The sequence below is a fragment of the Thermobia domestica genome, chromosome 17 (genome assembly GCF_964235325.1).
Source record: "Thermobia domestica chromosome 17, izTheDome1.hap1.1, whole genome shotgun sequence".
Taxonomy (NCBI): domain Eukaryota; kingdom Metazoa; phylum Arthropoda; class Insecta; order Zygentoma; family Lepismatidae; genus Thermobia; species Thermobia domestica.
The window spans coordinates 94,495,123-94,511,596 of NC_137470.1; the positions used below are offsets into that span (position 1 = coordinate 94,495,123).

General features: G+C 34.9%; 1 protein-coding gene across 1 annotated transcript in view; it reads right to left on the reverse strand.

Moving 5' to 3' along the window:
* Positions 1-16,474, reverse strand: part of LOC145673904 (uncharacterized) — a 78,506-nt gene that overhangs the window by 36,848 nt on the left and 25,184 nt on the right. The window contains exons 3-4 of the mRNA XM_081743713.1: positions 13,471-13,570; positions 6,990-7,144 (exon numbers count right to left, since the gene is read on the reverse strand). Coding sequence (XP_081599839.1) covers positions 6,990-7,144; positions 13,471-13,570 — 255 coding nt within the window. The remainder of the gene's footprint in view (positions 1-6,989; positions 7,145-13,470; positions 13,571-16,474) is intronic.

Genomic DNA, 16,474 nt, shown 5'->3' on the forward strand with positions numbered 1-16,474 from the left:
CATGCCGTTCCAGGATATCTGATATCTAACAGTCTTCCTTATATTACATACATATATGTATGTTATCTTCGTCAGCTCTATGTTATATACGTCCATTTGTATGTGAGATCCAGACGGCCTATACTGTTTCATATGGAAAGTACGTACAGATGGAACATTTTATACAGAAAGTATTATAAAACACGCGTTTTCAGTTATACGTCTGCTGTACGTTAAGTCCAAAAACTACAGGATTTACAAATATAACATACGATTTTACGTACGCCACATACATTTTTTCTCAGTGTACAAGTGACAATTCTAAATGTCAGTCACATCGCCTACCAACCGCCGGGGGGAGGGGGTACTTTGTGCCCACCAACTTAAAATAGCAAATTTTATGAGACACAATAACATTCAATTTTAACTACCGTAAAGTATTCGCTTTAGTTAAACATCTTGAGCAATAACATATTTTCTTACAATTTTTAAAGAAACGATTAGAAGAGTAATTACAAAAAATATACTGAGGTGTGCACAAAGTACTTCCCCGTTGGTAGTCCGAGGGTTAAATCATCTGTTGCCGCAAATACTTTATCATCAACAAATATGTTATCTCTCATTCGCAATTCTTCATTGCCAATTCCATAGTAACCAATTTTTACTTGAAGCTCTTGTAAATTAAAAGTATAATCACAGTTTCACTTAGGTTGATATAAGTACTCGACTTTCCTTTTAGAAATTATAAGTTTGGATTTTATATTTTCTATATCTTGAAATATTCCAAGAAATATTATTTTCTTTGGAAGTGGAGTTTTTTCATCCTTAAATAATTCTCGTTGAAATGTTGTTTCTGATCGTTTATCAGTAATATAAATTTTCTTTTACAACAGTAACAAGTTCTGTTATTAGATTTTATTTTGTTCTGTTAGTTATTTAACCTTATTTCCTAAAGCGTGAATAGCATCTATCATGCTCTGTTCTTGCTTTCACTATTTGTCATAAATTCCTTGTTTTTAACTCTTCCAGTTTTTAAAGGCTTTTAATATGGAATTCTTTTAAATTAATTTTTTTCTCAATTTCATTCTCATTCATTTATTACACTGAGAAAAAAACGTATGTGGCATACGTAAAAACGTAGGTTTTATGTGTAAATCCTGTAGGTTTTGGACTTAACATATGGCAAATGTATAACTGAAAAAGTATATTTTATACGTACTTTCCTTATAAATATTCCAAATAAACGTATTCCATACGAACGAAAGAGCTGTATATAGGCGGTCAGGATCTCACATACAGATGGACGTATGTAACATATAGCTGATGTATGCAGTATACGGAAAACTGTTAGATGTCAGACATCCTGCAACTGCATGATGTAACATCTAAGCGGGAAAAGTAGGTAGCATACAGATAACGTATGCTTTGTAATGATTTCCGTAGTAAACAAAAGGATTCCGTATATTTGTATAATATACCGCCGTCCGGATAACGGATTTTTCTCAGTGTATATATATAGAAAATCTTCCTCACTACATGTAGAAGGTTTACACTTGCACGTTCCATGTTGAAGGTTGACATTCGCACGTCCGATGTTGATATTTGGATGTTGATAAAAAAATTTATGAAAATTACTATAAAAATTTATGTAATATGTTAAATGTTTACAAGATTTTCAAACTTGTTCCTGCTTTTTCCATTGTTCATTTCCCTTGTCATATCAATTGCTATAAAACCACGATCTTTTTTTCCAACTAGTACAACATATCTATTTAAATTTTTCATAAGAAATATCTCCCCAATAACAAAACTACATTAGAAATTAACGTTATCTCTTACTAATTGTGTTCGCACTTTGAATGTGTTTGTGCAACATAAAACAATCTAAATGTCTTCCTCTTGTAAAATACTTTCTAAAGATTTCCTATATAATAAATAAGAAATGGTATCAGAATTGAACAAGAAAACGATATTGAAGTCCTAAGAATTGCTACTTTATAAGATCTAGAGGAAGCTATGGTTGATCTCTACTTCTTCTAATTTGAATACAGGGTCAGTAAAGGAGATTGAACCTCTTCTTTGGACGCTAATCTTTCATAAAGAACAGTTTCTTAATATCCCTCACCACTTTTGGTCTGATACTTCTCAATAGACGAACGGAGGGGCATAGCTGTTCCATAATACTTCCGACACTTATGCTTAACATAATTTGGAAGTCTAGGAATAAACTTTCGGTACTACAATGCACAGCATCACTAATTAATGAACAAAGGACATTCCTTAATATATATGTCGTCTTTCCTATATCTCTAACTTTATGAATGTTTAAAATTATTCTCTGCTGCGCTACTTTCATTTCATTAATTGAAGTTTCTATTTCACTACTTTTAAAAAGTAATTAACAGAATTTATTTTGCGCTATAGCTAATATCTAATGTATGGGCTGTCGGTCACACAATTTAAACAAAATATTATTATTATTATTATTATTATTATTATTATTATTATTATTATTATTATTATTATTATTATTATTATTATTATTATTATTATCTTTCATGTAAAGTATGCACATATTCTGTTGTTTTCAAGAGTGGATGAGGGCCTAGTGAATGCTTTCAAATCGTTAGCTGCAAACCCGTATGCACAAAGTCCTTTACCTGTTGTACATTCCTGTAACCCAATATCTTCAATTTCTTTATATATTTTTTCTTTAAATTTAAAATGTATCAGGAATTTAATGTACATTATCAAATTACAAAACTTTCTATGAAATATATATGATATATGATAAGACATTTTGATTTAATATATGATCGACTTAAAGTAATTCATAATGATCATAAGCTCTTAACAGAATTAATAAAAAAACAAATACTATTAAGAGAAGACGAAATTGTGGCAAAATAACAAGAAATGCTAAAAGAACAAGAAATGATTGCAAAAGAATTCTTTATAATTGTAGTGTTTGCTTCTGTGTGTTTGCTTTACAGGCAGATATAAATAGAACAGGAGAGAATGTTGGTGCTGGAATACTAATTAATTATTTAAATAGAATCAAAAATTTCAAACTTCCAAAATTTTTTACAATATTTGAAGGAGAGGCTTTCGCAATACGACAAGCTCTTTAACTCATTAGAACTCTGAAATTATATCAGTCATGTATATGCTCTGTTGCCTAAGTATACTCCATGCTTTACAACAGACTAATTGGACTATCAAAACTACATGGCTTTTGCTTAATATCAACATTTTGTATAAACAATTACAAGGAAAAGGGTATATAATCAATGTTTCACATACAAAGTCGCACTCAAACATAAAGTTACATGATGAAATTGCGAAATCTTCATGTGACGAAGGTCAACCTGCATTAATCAAGACTTGTCATCTAAATCTCAAAACAATAGTCACTCTACAACAAATTGAATTAATAAATGATTGGAAATCAGCTAATAGACAAGGATCAGCATATATTACTGGAAACCATGGAATATCATACATAACTTGACAAGACATCAAATCATTTTGCTCTACCGATTACTCTTTAATACTCCACTAAGGCCCTCCAAATTATATCAAATAAACAAAATTGAAACTAACCTATGTTGGTGCAAAAGAGATTATAATTTTTGCTTTCGAAAAAAACTGGAAAAGGAAAGAACTATCTATTCGACAAAATTTCTAGCCATTTTGGATATGGACCTTACTCTCTACAAAATCTTTTAGCAACAAACAATTGGAATCTAATTAATATCATTATAGAATTCTTACATCTCAATGAAATTCAATTATTTAAAAAAAGCATATGATAAAGTATTTAGCGAAAACCTATACAAACAAGATTATAATAAAACTTTATTAATTTTAAACTCACTTCAAAATCAATGATTTTTTCAGACCAGTCCGTAAATCCAAATATAATATATATCTATTCAAAGTAGTTACATTTCAATAATTTTAATTTTATACATATCAACAGATGATAATAAAATTAGAGAAGACATTCAATAAACTTATTTCAAGGATTTTACGGAATATCATCGATAAGGACTATCAACTCGAATTAGATTATTGAGCCAGCACCTTCAACATATCCTACGTATAACAATGCAGTGTAATAGGAAATACAACCTTAAGGCTGCCTAAAATCAACTAAAATCCTAGGACTAAGTTTCAGAATTAGAATAAGAATTAGAACAGGAGAGTATGGGAGAAGATAATATACGTTATATTTCTTTTGTGAGACTAAACGTATCGTAAACCAAGTAATATGTAACCATCCCAATAGTTTATCTTAGTGAAAGGATTATGGGCTTAAGCATTGTCAAAGTTTTGTAGTATCATATTATTATTATTATTACTACTTCTACTACTACTACTACTACTACTACTACTACTACTACTACTACTACTAATAATAATAATAATAATAATAATAATAATAATAATAAGAAGAAGAAGAAGAAGAAGAAGAAGAAGACAAAGAAGAGGGTTAGGATTCGAACCAGGGTTAACATATTTTCTTTTTTCAAAATTCTGGTTCAATACCACATTTCTTTTTTAAGATCAATTTGGTGAAAGTTAATTTCGCAGTTTCTTTTCCTCTCTTCCTTGAAAAATCCCTCAAAAGCATAATTACCATGAAACATTCAACAAAGCTTCATCTTTTTATTATATTTTTATTATTTCGTAATATTCCTTGGGAGTATTTCTCTACAGGAATACCTTTCTATAATCTTCATTCACTACTCACTCAACTTTAGCCAGAGGTAAAAGGAAATATGTAATAGATGCAAAAGTTCGTTAACTACAGTAAACACGCAAAATTCTCTGCGTATGGGTGTACATATGTGAAGTTTTGCTACCTCGCAGAAGGCTCCACTCGTATGCAGCCACCCTTCAAGTGCGGACGTGTAGTGAGAGCTAGTCGTATTTTTAATTTGTGCCAAATGAGGAAATAGCATAAGCAGCGAATGTCCTTCAAGTTCTGTTAAAAGTTAGGCGATATCCAAGTAGAGACCTTTTGAAAGATCATGTAGACGTGACGGTGTGATGCCATAAACATCTCACGGATCAAGAAGTGTGAATGACGTCATATCAGTGAATAGTAAACCACGTAAGGTAGAGCCTCAACAAACCGAAATGCAACAGTCATGGTACATGTGGTTTTTAGCTCCTTCTAAAGTAAGCATGCCACTTAAAAGGATCGAATTTGATTCCACACAAGACATTATGAGGAATACGAGCGGCCAACTGAGTACTATTCTTAAAGTGCGTTTCAGAAGCGTTACCAACATTGGCAGGAACGTTCGGTTAAGCGAGTGCATTACAAAGGGGACTTATTTCAAGAAGATAATAATTATTGCATGCTATCTGAATGAATGTATTTTTGCCGACTAAAGGTTTGATATGTATCGAGCACGCCTCATATTTAAACTACTAAGTTTAGTGAGAAGTGGTGTGAACTTTTTTTTTTTTTAAGAGGATGTGTGTATATAATAATAAAATATCTGCACACTGATTACCACCGTAAGGAAAATTGTGTCATCTACAAACCTCAACATTTTCTATTTTTCAATCTTTATCCATCTGACGTGTATAACGTGCAAATAGTTAAGAAAATAATGTGAACACATAAAGACAATGCTACTTGCCTAATTAACAGGGATAGATACCACCATCTACATAATAGCTGTGATTCGTTGTGAAGTGGAGGCAAATACATCATGAATAGTTAAAGAGGAACTTTGTAACACTCTTTGTGCAATGTAGACTTTGTTCTGTCATCAAAGATCTTGGTGTTGTGGACTCTGAGCTCTAGAATTGACTGCATTAGATCAATAATGCTGAGGTTTGAAGTCTAGGGAATGGTCAAGCCGAGGGAGGTATAGGAGTTCAACCCAATGTTCGTGAAACTGCGCCTTTAATCCTTCAGCAAGGTGAGTTTACGAATTATCATATTGGAAAATCGTGTATTTGTAGAAAAAATCAGGATCATAGGATGCACGTCAACACACAAAATGCGCACACAATCAGTGGTATTAATGTATCCCGTGAGATTAATCACATATTTCATTTAATACCAGAAAATTGTGGCCCACCGTATCAGAGAGGCGCTATCTTTCACAGTGGGAAGGAGGCAGTTCAAACAATGGCCTCTTTTGTCATCCACTCTCAGTAAATACTTTCTGCTGTTGAAAATTAGGTGGAAGATGATTATTGGATCATATTACGTGTTTCCAATCATCAGAAGTACAACTTTGTATGTCCTCGTAATCATATTATTTGAGGTAAACAAAAGCTGAATCTATGTTGGCGGTGATCAATGGTTTTCATATTGTGCTGTGACCGCGCAGGGTCAGGTTATGGAATTCGCGTCCGACTGTGATTATCTCAATAAGTTATTTGAGTGCTTATTGAGTTCCACCATCTCCTTCACCACTTTCAGTGTACAGTTATTAGTAATACTCTCAATCAATGTTCAGCGATTTCTGTCATTGAGGTTTAACTTCGGTTCATTATTACTCCTCACTGGTGTTGTTTTGCAATGAGTTCTGTACACCGACATCACCTCTGCCATTGTTACTCGCAATATTCTTAATATACTTGGCATCTTTGACACATGTATAAGCTAACCAAGATGTCTCATATATTGCATCATCACCGTCTGCAACCTCCAATACATATATCGTTCTACCTCGCCACATGTACCACAGGCGATCACCTAAATCATCACTAACAACAGCTAGGCGCTGGTAAGTCAATTCAATATTACCATATAACATGTTTTAGGTTTTTCCATTCTTTTGATAATCATCTGTACATATACAAAAGCTCCTAAGTGATGTTTTTACTTGTAAATGTACATCAATAAACATTCAGTTATAACTACTAACATTTCACATAAAATTAATTACTTATTTCTACATTTGAAAGTGAATAATAAACAAACTCCATAAGATAAAGGCAAGAATTACCTCTGCAGAGAGAAACAAATAATCTCTTACCTCTGCAGTCATAAAAGCAATGTCCTCTTGAAAGTTTTTCGTATGGGAGACTATCAGATTGTTCAGCTCGAGAAACTCCTTCCCCGTTACAGCACTTAACAATGCTATATCAGTCTTCAGTTTTGTCATTTCTTGTCGAACTTCAGAAATCTTCTCTGTTAATAGGAACAAGGCATTGTACTATAGATAACACAAGGAACAACTTCTACATTAGAAAGAAAGCATAAAGTGGCCGTTGAAAGATTTTACAGAACCCAAAGATTAGCCATAGTGAAACATGCTTTTCAAAACAATTAGATCTACTACATAAGTAATAGTTTTGTATGTTGTATTGTATGTATGAGATTATAAAATGACAAATTAAATAAATATTATACCAGGTGCTTCGGATAAAAGTTCCAGTGCTTATAAATGGTTCGGGATGAAAGGATGGAACGATTAGGGCTAAAAGAATGGAACACAAAATAAGATAGGAGAATGTCAAAGAGTGCATCGAATGGAGTGCTCGGCTTGACCCATATGGCCCACTATTATAGGACGCTGGGCCAAAAATTTTAAACGGCAAGGTGTGTAATTTAGTTCAATCATTAGAAAGATAATGTGAAAAGCAAAGATCTTTTGTTGGAAAAAACTTCCCGTGTGGGGCATCGTTTATTTCATATATTTATTATAAATATAATCTATAATACTTGTATGTTAAAATTAGAAGTATTAGTATTCAATGAAGAACTGGAACCATGAAATAAACAAGTTAAATTTATGATGTGAATCATTTATCTTGCAATGTCGTAGTAAATTTTAAACTAATAAATAACCAGTTGAGAATGCTCCAAGAGCATTGCCAGAACGAACTTAAAAAGAATGGAGAGATGGAGAGGTAAGGATAACTGTCATTGTTCCTACATGTAAAACTAGATATTTTTATCCGCACTTTCTTCTGTTTCTCGCAAAAATGAGCAAAATATCATCTCTCTATGACTTACGGTTCCCGAGATATGGCTCCTTAAATCTCCCGAAATCGGAACTATTTTTTGACCAATATCTCGGGAACGGTAAGTCACAGAGTGATGATATTGGCGTTAATCAATACCTAAGGGGATGCTAAAAACTTCATTATCGATATTAACTGGTGGCCACTGTTTACTATTTGGTACCAAAATATTTAGCATCCTCTTAGGTATTGATCAATACCAATATCATCTCTCTATAACTTACGGTTCCCGAGATATGGCTCCTTAAATCTCCAGAAATCGGCCGTTTTCTGGCCAGTCTCGAGAACGGTAAGAGTGACGCGAAAAATTCCATCACTTCCTCAGATAGTTTTTGATACTCCATCGAGTGCAGAGCTCAAACTTAAAAAATCGCAAATAACAGACAGACAGGCACATACATACATACATACATACATACATACATACATACATACATACATACATACATACATACACACACACACACACACACACACAGAGAGAGAGAGAGAGAGAGAGAGAGAGAGAGAGAGAGAGAGAATTCAGTAACGATTTTTTTAAGTTCGTTGAAAATCACTGAAACTTCATACGGATCAGATATCAGCAGGGGAAGATGGTTTGACTTACTTTGTTCCTCCAGATTAACAGTGTTACAAATTCTATACTAAGTCCTATCTTTTCGTCACTAAGTCAGGTTAATACATAAATATTTCAAATCTACATGCTAAACGAAAACTTACAATACCACATTTATTCAGTGTTACAAACTAAGGGCACTGTAGTGTCGCAAACGACCAGATTTTAGAAGTTTCCACAACAATAATAACGCATCTGAGAAGAGTGTAGCAATAAACATCCAAAGCATCTTGGTGTCAAATGTCAACAACAATCATGATGTGTCTTATAGCGAATATATAAGATCGAAGGACTAGAAATTTTACTTCTTTTAAAAGACCTTATATAAAAAGAATTGCTTAGACAAATATCAGATCTAAAAAGTTTTGCGGTTCTCAATAGACGAAAAGTTTTAACGCAGATTACAGTAATTTTATATATCAGCTCATTCCGTAGTTATGACAAACATTACTAAAGTTGGAGGCATTGCTTAGAGTATATAATTGCAAGATATTGTAATTAAAACTGCCAAAAATTTATTGCTGTAATGCTATAGAGACAAAGGAAAGCAACAACCATTTTAAACATTTCTCGAAAAATCTTGTCATTGAAAGAAGTTTAGACATTATGTATTTCATTTCTCCGGAATGGATTGAAATATCAAATTGCTGTATAATATTTTATTATCTTTATGTCAATTGTCAACTATGTATGATACTTAATTAACCTTGTGCCACCAGTGACCCACTTTATTTTTCACTACGTTACATGGGCTATATCATTCAGTTAGCCAAACCCCCGTTGTTCCACTTCAGGCACACTACCCGTTCTCTTGTTGTACGAATTTCGTTCAGTTTTCTTCTCAGGTTTTCGATGTAACACGGTATTGTTCAAGGCAGTTGCTAACGAATAAAACTGGTCTTGGACGTTTGTGGGTTAAAGTGATATTTACCTAACCGCTTATTGGAAATAAAGAACTTTAAAAATGTTAAATTTACACCTACTTTGCAAATTGTTCCTATTCATTTATAATACGATATACACAGAATGTCGGGAAAAGTAACGGAACTTTTTTTTTTACAGATAACCACTAGCTCCATCTATTGATGCAACATATCATCGGAAAGTTGGTTATCTGCACAACGAAACGAGACCACAATCATGAGAAATGATTAACGGAGTGTCAAGTTATAGCAAGAAAATTGAGTGTATTTGGTGACACATCGTCCCAAAAACTCTATGGAGCAAAGAGCCAATATTAAATTTTGTTTCGAGCTAGGTAAAACATTTACACAAACATCGGAAATGATCAAACTAAAATATGGTGATGAATGCTTATATTGTACATGTGTGTTCGAGTGGTATACGCGATTTCGAGACGATAGTGAGTCCCTGGAAGACGACCCAAAGCCAGGCAGACCGAAAAACAAAAATCGTGATGAGTTGATTGAACAAGTGCGTAAAATGATTGCCCACGATGCGAATTCGACTGTGAGATGGATGGCAGATACGACATGATTCACGAAATGTTGACAAAGGATTTAAAGAAACGGAAAGTCTGTGCTCGATTTGTTCCGCACATCTTAACTGAGACCAAAAAATCGCTCGCGTTGAACATTGCAAAGACCTGATTAAAACAGCCGGACAGAACAGAGCATTCGAAGAATCGATTGAAACTGATTGTGAGACTATTGCGACCCGCAAACAAAACGCCAAAGTGCTATGTGGAAATCCACAGGTTCTCCGAAAGCGAAAAAATTGCATTTACAAAAGTCACGTCAGAAAGCAATGTTGATTTGTTTTTACGATTCGAATGGTATTATACTTCGGAAATTCGTTCAGAGGGTCAAACTATTAATGGTAAATATTATCTGGGTGTTATGGAGCATTTGTGGAAACTAATCGTTCGCAAAAGGCCCAGGTATTGAGCGCCAGCCGGTTGGTCTTTATTGCAAAACAAAGCACCACATCACAGAGTCGTTGCAGTTCGTGACTTTTTGGCTAAAAAAAAATAAATCTGTGTGTTTTCACATCCCCTGTATTCGCCTGATTTATCGCCATGTGACTATTTCCTATTCCCAAAATTAAAATTGGCAATGAAAGGAACACTTTATGACAATGTTACACAAGTCCAGTCTGGCGTGACCAGAATCATTGAGGCTATTCCAAAATAGAACATTAAAAACTCCATGCTTGCATTGGTTGAATATGCCCAGCGGTGTATTGATGCGGAAGGGATGTATTTTGAATAAAAAGAACTATAGTTGGTAAAATACCTAATTCGTTTTGTTTGATTTAGAAGGTTCCGTTATTTTCTTGATCAGTGTGTATGTGAAGCGAATACAACACCAAGGCACAGAAAGCGAAACACTTCTATGTAGTGGGAGATGTGACGAATAGATCGAGCAAGTCTGAAGGCTATGACATCAGGAATGTCGCCTTGGCAGCCGTTCAAACACATGTCATTTCAGTTCCACATAAGGCAGCATGGAAGTGATACGCGAAGAACAGTACAGAAATTCAGTTGACTATCTGTCAAAGATCAACGTTCCATGTGTACCCCATCCTCCATATAGCCATGATTTAGTCCCTTTTGATTTCTTTCTTTTTCCAATTTTGAAGAAATGCCTCCGGGGACGGCGTTTTGCATCTTCAGAGGCAGTAGAGAAAGCTGTAGAGGCGATTTTGAAGGATTTGTCCAAAAAAGTCTTCCAACATGTCCTTTATGACTGGCAAAAGTGTTGGGACAATTACGTTGTATGCAATAGGAGATATTTTAAACAGACATCAACATTTGGAGGATTAGTACACGTAATTATGTTTTATTCATTTATGATAATTTTTATAGATCATACCTTATACAGGGTGGCCCATTTAAATCTTTCCACGAAAATATCTTGAAAACGGCTGAACATAAATGAACTGAACAAAAGCTCAAATAAGAAATACCATAGGGCAAATCGAATGGTGATGTCGCGATGCCTCCCAGGGCCGCTCTTCAAGGGAACCCAGCGCCCAACTTTAAAATTTTAAATGGAAACATGGGCCGAGTGATACCTCCTTCGATAGATCCTTAAAAACTAAAACGCGTTGTGGCAAAAGATTTTTCATATCGGTCACCGTATTCAAAATGGTCGCGAAGATATGTTACCTGTATCAGATAAACGTCCAGTAGCACTAATATGAAAACGGTTGAATATAAATGAACCGAACAAAAACTCAAATAGGAAATGCCATGGGGCAAATCAAATGATGATGTCATGGTGCCCCTAGGGCCGCATTTCATGGGGGCCAGGGCCAAACTTTGAAATTTTAAACGAAAATATGGGTCAAGAGATACCTATTTCGATAGATCTTCATACACTAAACAACGTCGTTGCAAAAGATTGTTCATATGGGTCACCGTTTTCAAAATGGCCGCAAAGACATGGTGCCTGTATCAGATAAAACTTCCAGTACCACTAATATGAAAACGTTTGGAGATAGGTCTAAGTGAACAGAATAAAACTCGTGTGGGAAATCACAGAGGGTATTTATCATTCCACGGCTCGAGAATACTGCAAAAAGAAAAGGATTATTAAAGTATAAGTGACATAATGCAAAAGAAGATATCTAATTCTTAGAAAATTATCTTTCAGGTCTCCCTCCTTAAGTGATTGAAGCGGGAATGAATGGTAGAATCTCAAATAAGAACCCCACTTTTATTTGCAATAGGTATGGTTTGTCTGAAACACTAGTGTGTACAAGTGGCTGGTACTGTAATGAATAAAAATAAGGTGAAATTCACTTTCAAGTTTAACACCCATTTATATTGCAAAGTGTGATTGGATGGGAGAAAAGAAGCAACTGAAATGAGAAGCAAAGGTTTTAATAATACATTTTTGGAACTTACAAGTATTTTGCCCGGTGCGTGCAAGATGTTTGGGAGGCATCAGTATGAACCATTTCGTTAGTGAGGATCACAACTGAAATTACCGCTGAAAGTTATTCGGGAAGTAACTATGGACAACATCTCAGTTAAGCTCATATTCCATCAGATGCAAGCAGGCATAGAAGGAAAAGAACCGAACCAATATTGTGCAGATGTTCTAAAATTGCATTGTTCGACAAATTTGTTCTTCATTTCAGTTGATTCATTTTGCACAAATCATTGCCTGCAATTAAATTGGAAGGCACAATTTAACAAGCATTCAGCTACTTTTTCGTATTACAGACATCTCTTATAAAAACACATTTCAGATAATTGTAGATACAATTTGCAAAAACTAAGGTTCTCACTTGCAATTTCACAGTTCCTTCCCTTCCTGCTTCACCCACTTACGGAGAAGGTTGGAATGATGATTTTCTAGGAATTAGATTTCCTCTTTTGCATTATGTCACTTATACTTTAATAATCTTTTTCTTCGTCACATTATTCTCGAGCCGTGGAATGATAAATACTCTCTGTGATTTTCTATACGAGTTTTATTCTGTTCATTTGTCTCCAAACGTTTTCATATTAGTGGTACTGGACGTTTTATCTGATACAGGCACCATTTCTTTGCTGCCATTTTGAAAACGGTGACCCATATGAACAATCTTTTGCAACAACGTTGTTTAGTGTATGAAGATCTACCGAAATAGGTATCACTTGACCCATATTTTCGTTCGAAATTTCTAAGTTGGGCCCTGGGCCCCCATTAAATTCGGACCTGGGGGCACCGCGATAACATCATTTGATTTGCCCCATGGAATTTCCTATTTGAATATTTGTTCGGTTCATTTATGTTCAACTGTTTTCGAGATATATCCGTGGAAAGATTAAAATGGGCCACCTATATATATATATATATATATATATATATATATATATATATATACTTAGAAAATACTTATAATACTAGAAATTAAATAACCTTGTAATTTATCTCCTTCTTCAATGTTCATTTCGACTTGTTTGCGACGTAGTGCAAATTCCTTTTCTGTTTGTGTTATTATCGTGGTGTTTGTAGGACTCTGAAATAAAATAACAAATTAGTTAGTAATATTTTATTATCTATCTGTTATATTATTATCCCTCTACATATAATAAAGTATATATATTTTAACGTGGAATGATACAAGCATATATCACAAAATGAACAAACATATTAGGATAAAATTAAATGAAATCTTTCCGTTTAACGTCCCACGATTATGCACTTTAGACTAAAGGAGACGGATGATTAAGGGACGTGAATGATGATGATAAATCGGTAGAATGAGAATGTAGGAGGAAAGGGGAGCACCCAGAGAAAACCTTCTTGGTCGGAGATCGAAGCAAGGACTCCACACGCCAAAGGTATGCGTCTGTAGGTCCTTTGAGAGCAGAATGAGAAATTAGGCAAACCATGTATTCATTGCAAAACTGAAAAGTCGTTCCTTTCCCCTGCACGTTAATGTAATATGTGCGCTGTGGTGTTGAGAACGCAAAGCAGGCATGTATCTTTACTGGTAACTAGATGTGATGCATGGGTGATACGATATATCAGTATGTGCGAATTACATGCGACAGAGAGCAGATAAGAGTCTGTGCAAAGAAACACAACGTTATATTGACTGTTGGTGAGATAAAGAAGTGATATTGCTTACACGAGAGCATGCCATTCAGTGCAATTATTCACTCATAATGACAATAATGAGTTGCAAAGACAAGCAGATTGTTGTAATTAATCCTACTTAACTTCATACTGCCTTTGACGCAATGCTTCTTTTTGCATACGCTATTTACTCCGCAGGAAAGACACGTATCAAATGCTCTACAAATTGTGCTGGACGACTGGATGAAAAGAGGTGCTGCGTTTCAGCCAGGAAAGTTACAACGTTAGTTCTCGGAAATGACGATGAAAGACAAGAACTGAACGGCATGGATTATTCTCTGGAGGATGTCGTGGAAGAGTGTGTTGTACTCGGAACTGCATCTGAAGGTGATGTCACTTCGAGTAGAAAGGAATCGCAATTACGTATTTTAAAAGAGTAAGAAGAGAAATCCGTCCGTGATTCTGACCATCCCAAATAGAAAGAGGTGAGATCAAAGGATCAGCTTCGGCGATGGGAGAAACATTTTCCTAGCTTCCCAGAAGTCCCAAAGTTTATAAAAGAAAACGTTCAAACTTGGTTCGATGAACTGTATTTTCCTACAACATAACGAGGCTATGAAATGTCGAGTGTGAAAATGCAATGTGAGAACGTTACTCACAATTCCGCAGGAACTAACCTGAAAACTACAACCATTATATATATATATATATATATATATATATATATATATATATATATATATATATATATATATATATATATATATATATATCCAAAATATCATAAAACTACGATCATTGACGCATAATCAATTCTCCTCGTCATGATATCAAGACACCCTTAAATACGCTTGGTTTAATAACAGAAAGACCGGAAAAGTCTCAGATCCCTGAGAATTACTCCATCGACACGACTAGTGTACCAGGAGTTGCTATTTCTGGACACGCTGTGATTCATTATACTTACTGTAAGACGTAGTTGTGCTTACAACATTATTACTGTGAAACCTTTATTGCGTAAAAACAGTACATATAACTACTACTGCTCATAAACTTTTTGTATGCTTGTGTAAAACATTCTCACTAAATCTTGCACGTATACTGTAGTCCATTACATTTTGCACTTCGTACATTGTCTTTCCGCCTTTGGTGAAAGTTGAATGATTAGTAACCCTTTGGGGATACTATGGTACAAATTTGTACAGCGGGGGACACTTCTAAATGGTACACCTTAGCCGTAAATCTCCATATGGCTGTACCATTTAGAAGTGTCCCCCGCTGTACCATACGCATTTTTCATGGTACATTGCGTTATTTCTCTTCTATTTGAGCTTTTTCGTCCGGGTTTTTTTTGTTTTCCAAGTCCAGAGGCCTTGTAGAAGACGCTACGTATGGTTTCAGACCTTCCTGCGTCCAGACATAGGAGGTGATGACGTCATAAGTCAAAAATTTATTTTCTCATTTACTAAGCCTATGTTCAATATTTTTTGGCTGGCTTATTTTTCCACGTAGAAGATTGAAATTTTGCACAAACATTCAGTCCACCGAGTAGTATTCACCAGATTTTTTGTTCCGATGTCAGTGCTAAAACAGGGGGGGAACCAGAGGGGCAAAAGGTTGAAAAAAGGAATATTTTTACCCCCAAAATCCCGTTTTTCGTCATTTTCCCGCCTCACATACATGATGGGGACACGTGAGTCATACCGTCTGAAAGGCAGTTCCATTCTGAAGAGAATGACGGTAGAATCATTGTCCTAGGGTAATTAGGGATGTCCCAGGGATTTTTTGAAAAATATACTTCTATATAGGGAAAAATGGGACATGGTGGGTATATTTTTTTTGGGCGGGCTTACTTTTGCACCTAGAAGATTGAAATTGTGCACAAACATTCAGCCTACCTAGTAGTATTTATCAGATTTTTTCCAGATCTCTGCATTAAAACAGGGGGGCTCCAGAGGGGGAAAAACCGAAAAAAGGGATTTTTAGACCAAAAAATCCCGTTTTCCAGGATTTTTCCGCCTCGCATACATGATGGAGACACGTGAGTCATACCGTCTGAAAGGCAGTTCCATTCTGAAGAGAATGACGGTCGAATTATTATTCTAGGGTAATTAGGGACGTCTCAGTGAATTTTTTTCAAAATATACTTCTGTATAGGGTAACATGGGGAAATTTCTGATTTTTTTCTGGCGGGCTTATTTTTGCACCTAGAAGATTGAAATTGTGCACAAACATTCAGTCCACAGAGTAGTATTTAACAGATTTTTTCAGATTTCTGCGTTAAAACAGGGGGTCCAGAGGTGCTAAAAGTTGAAAAAAGGGAATTTTAGACCAAAAAATC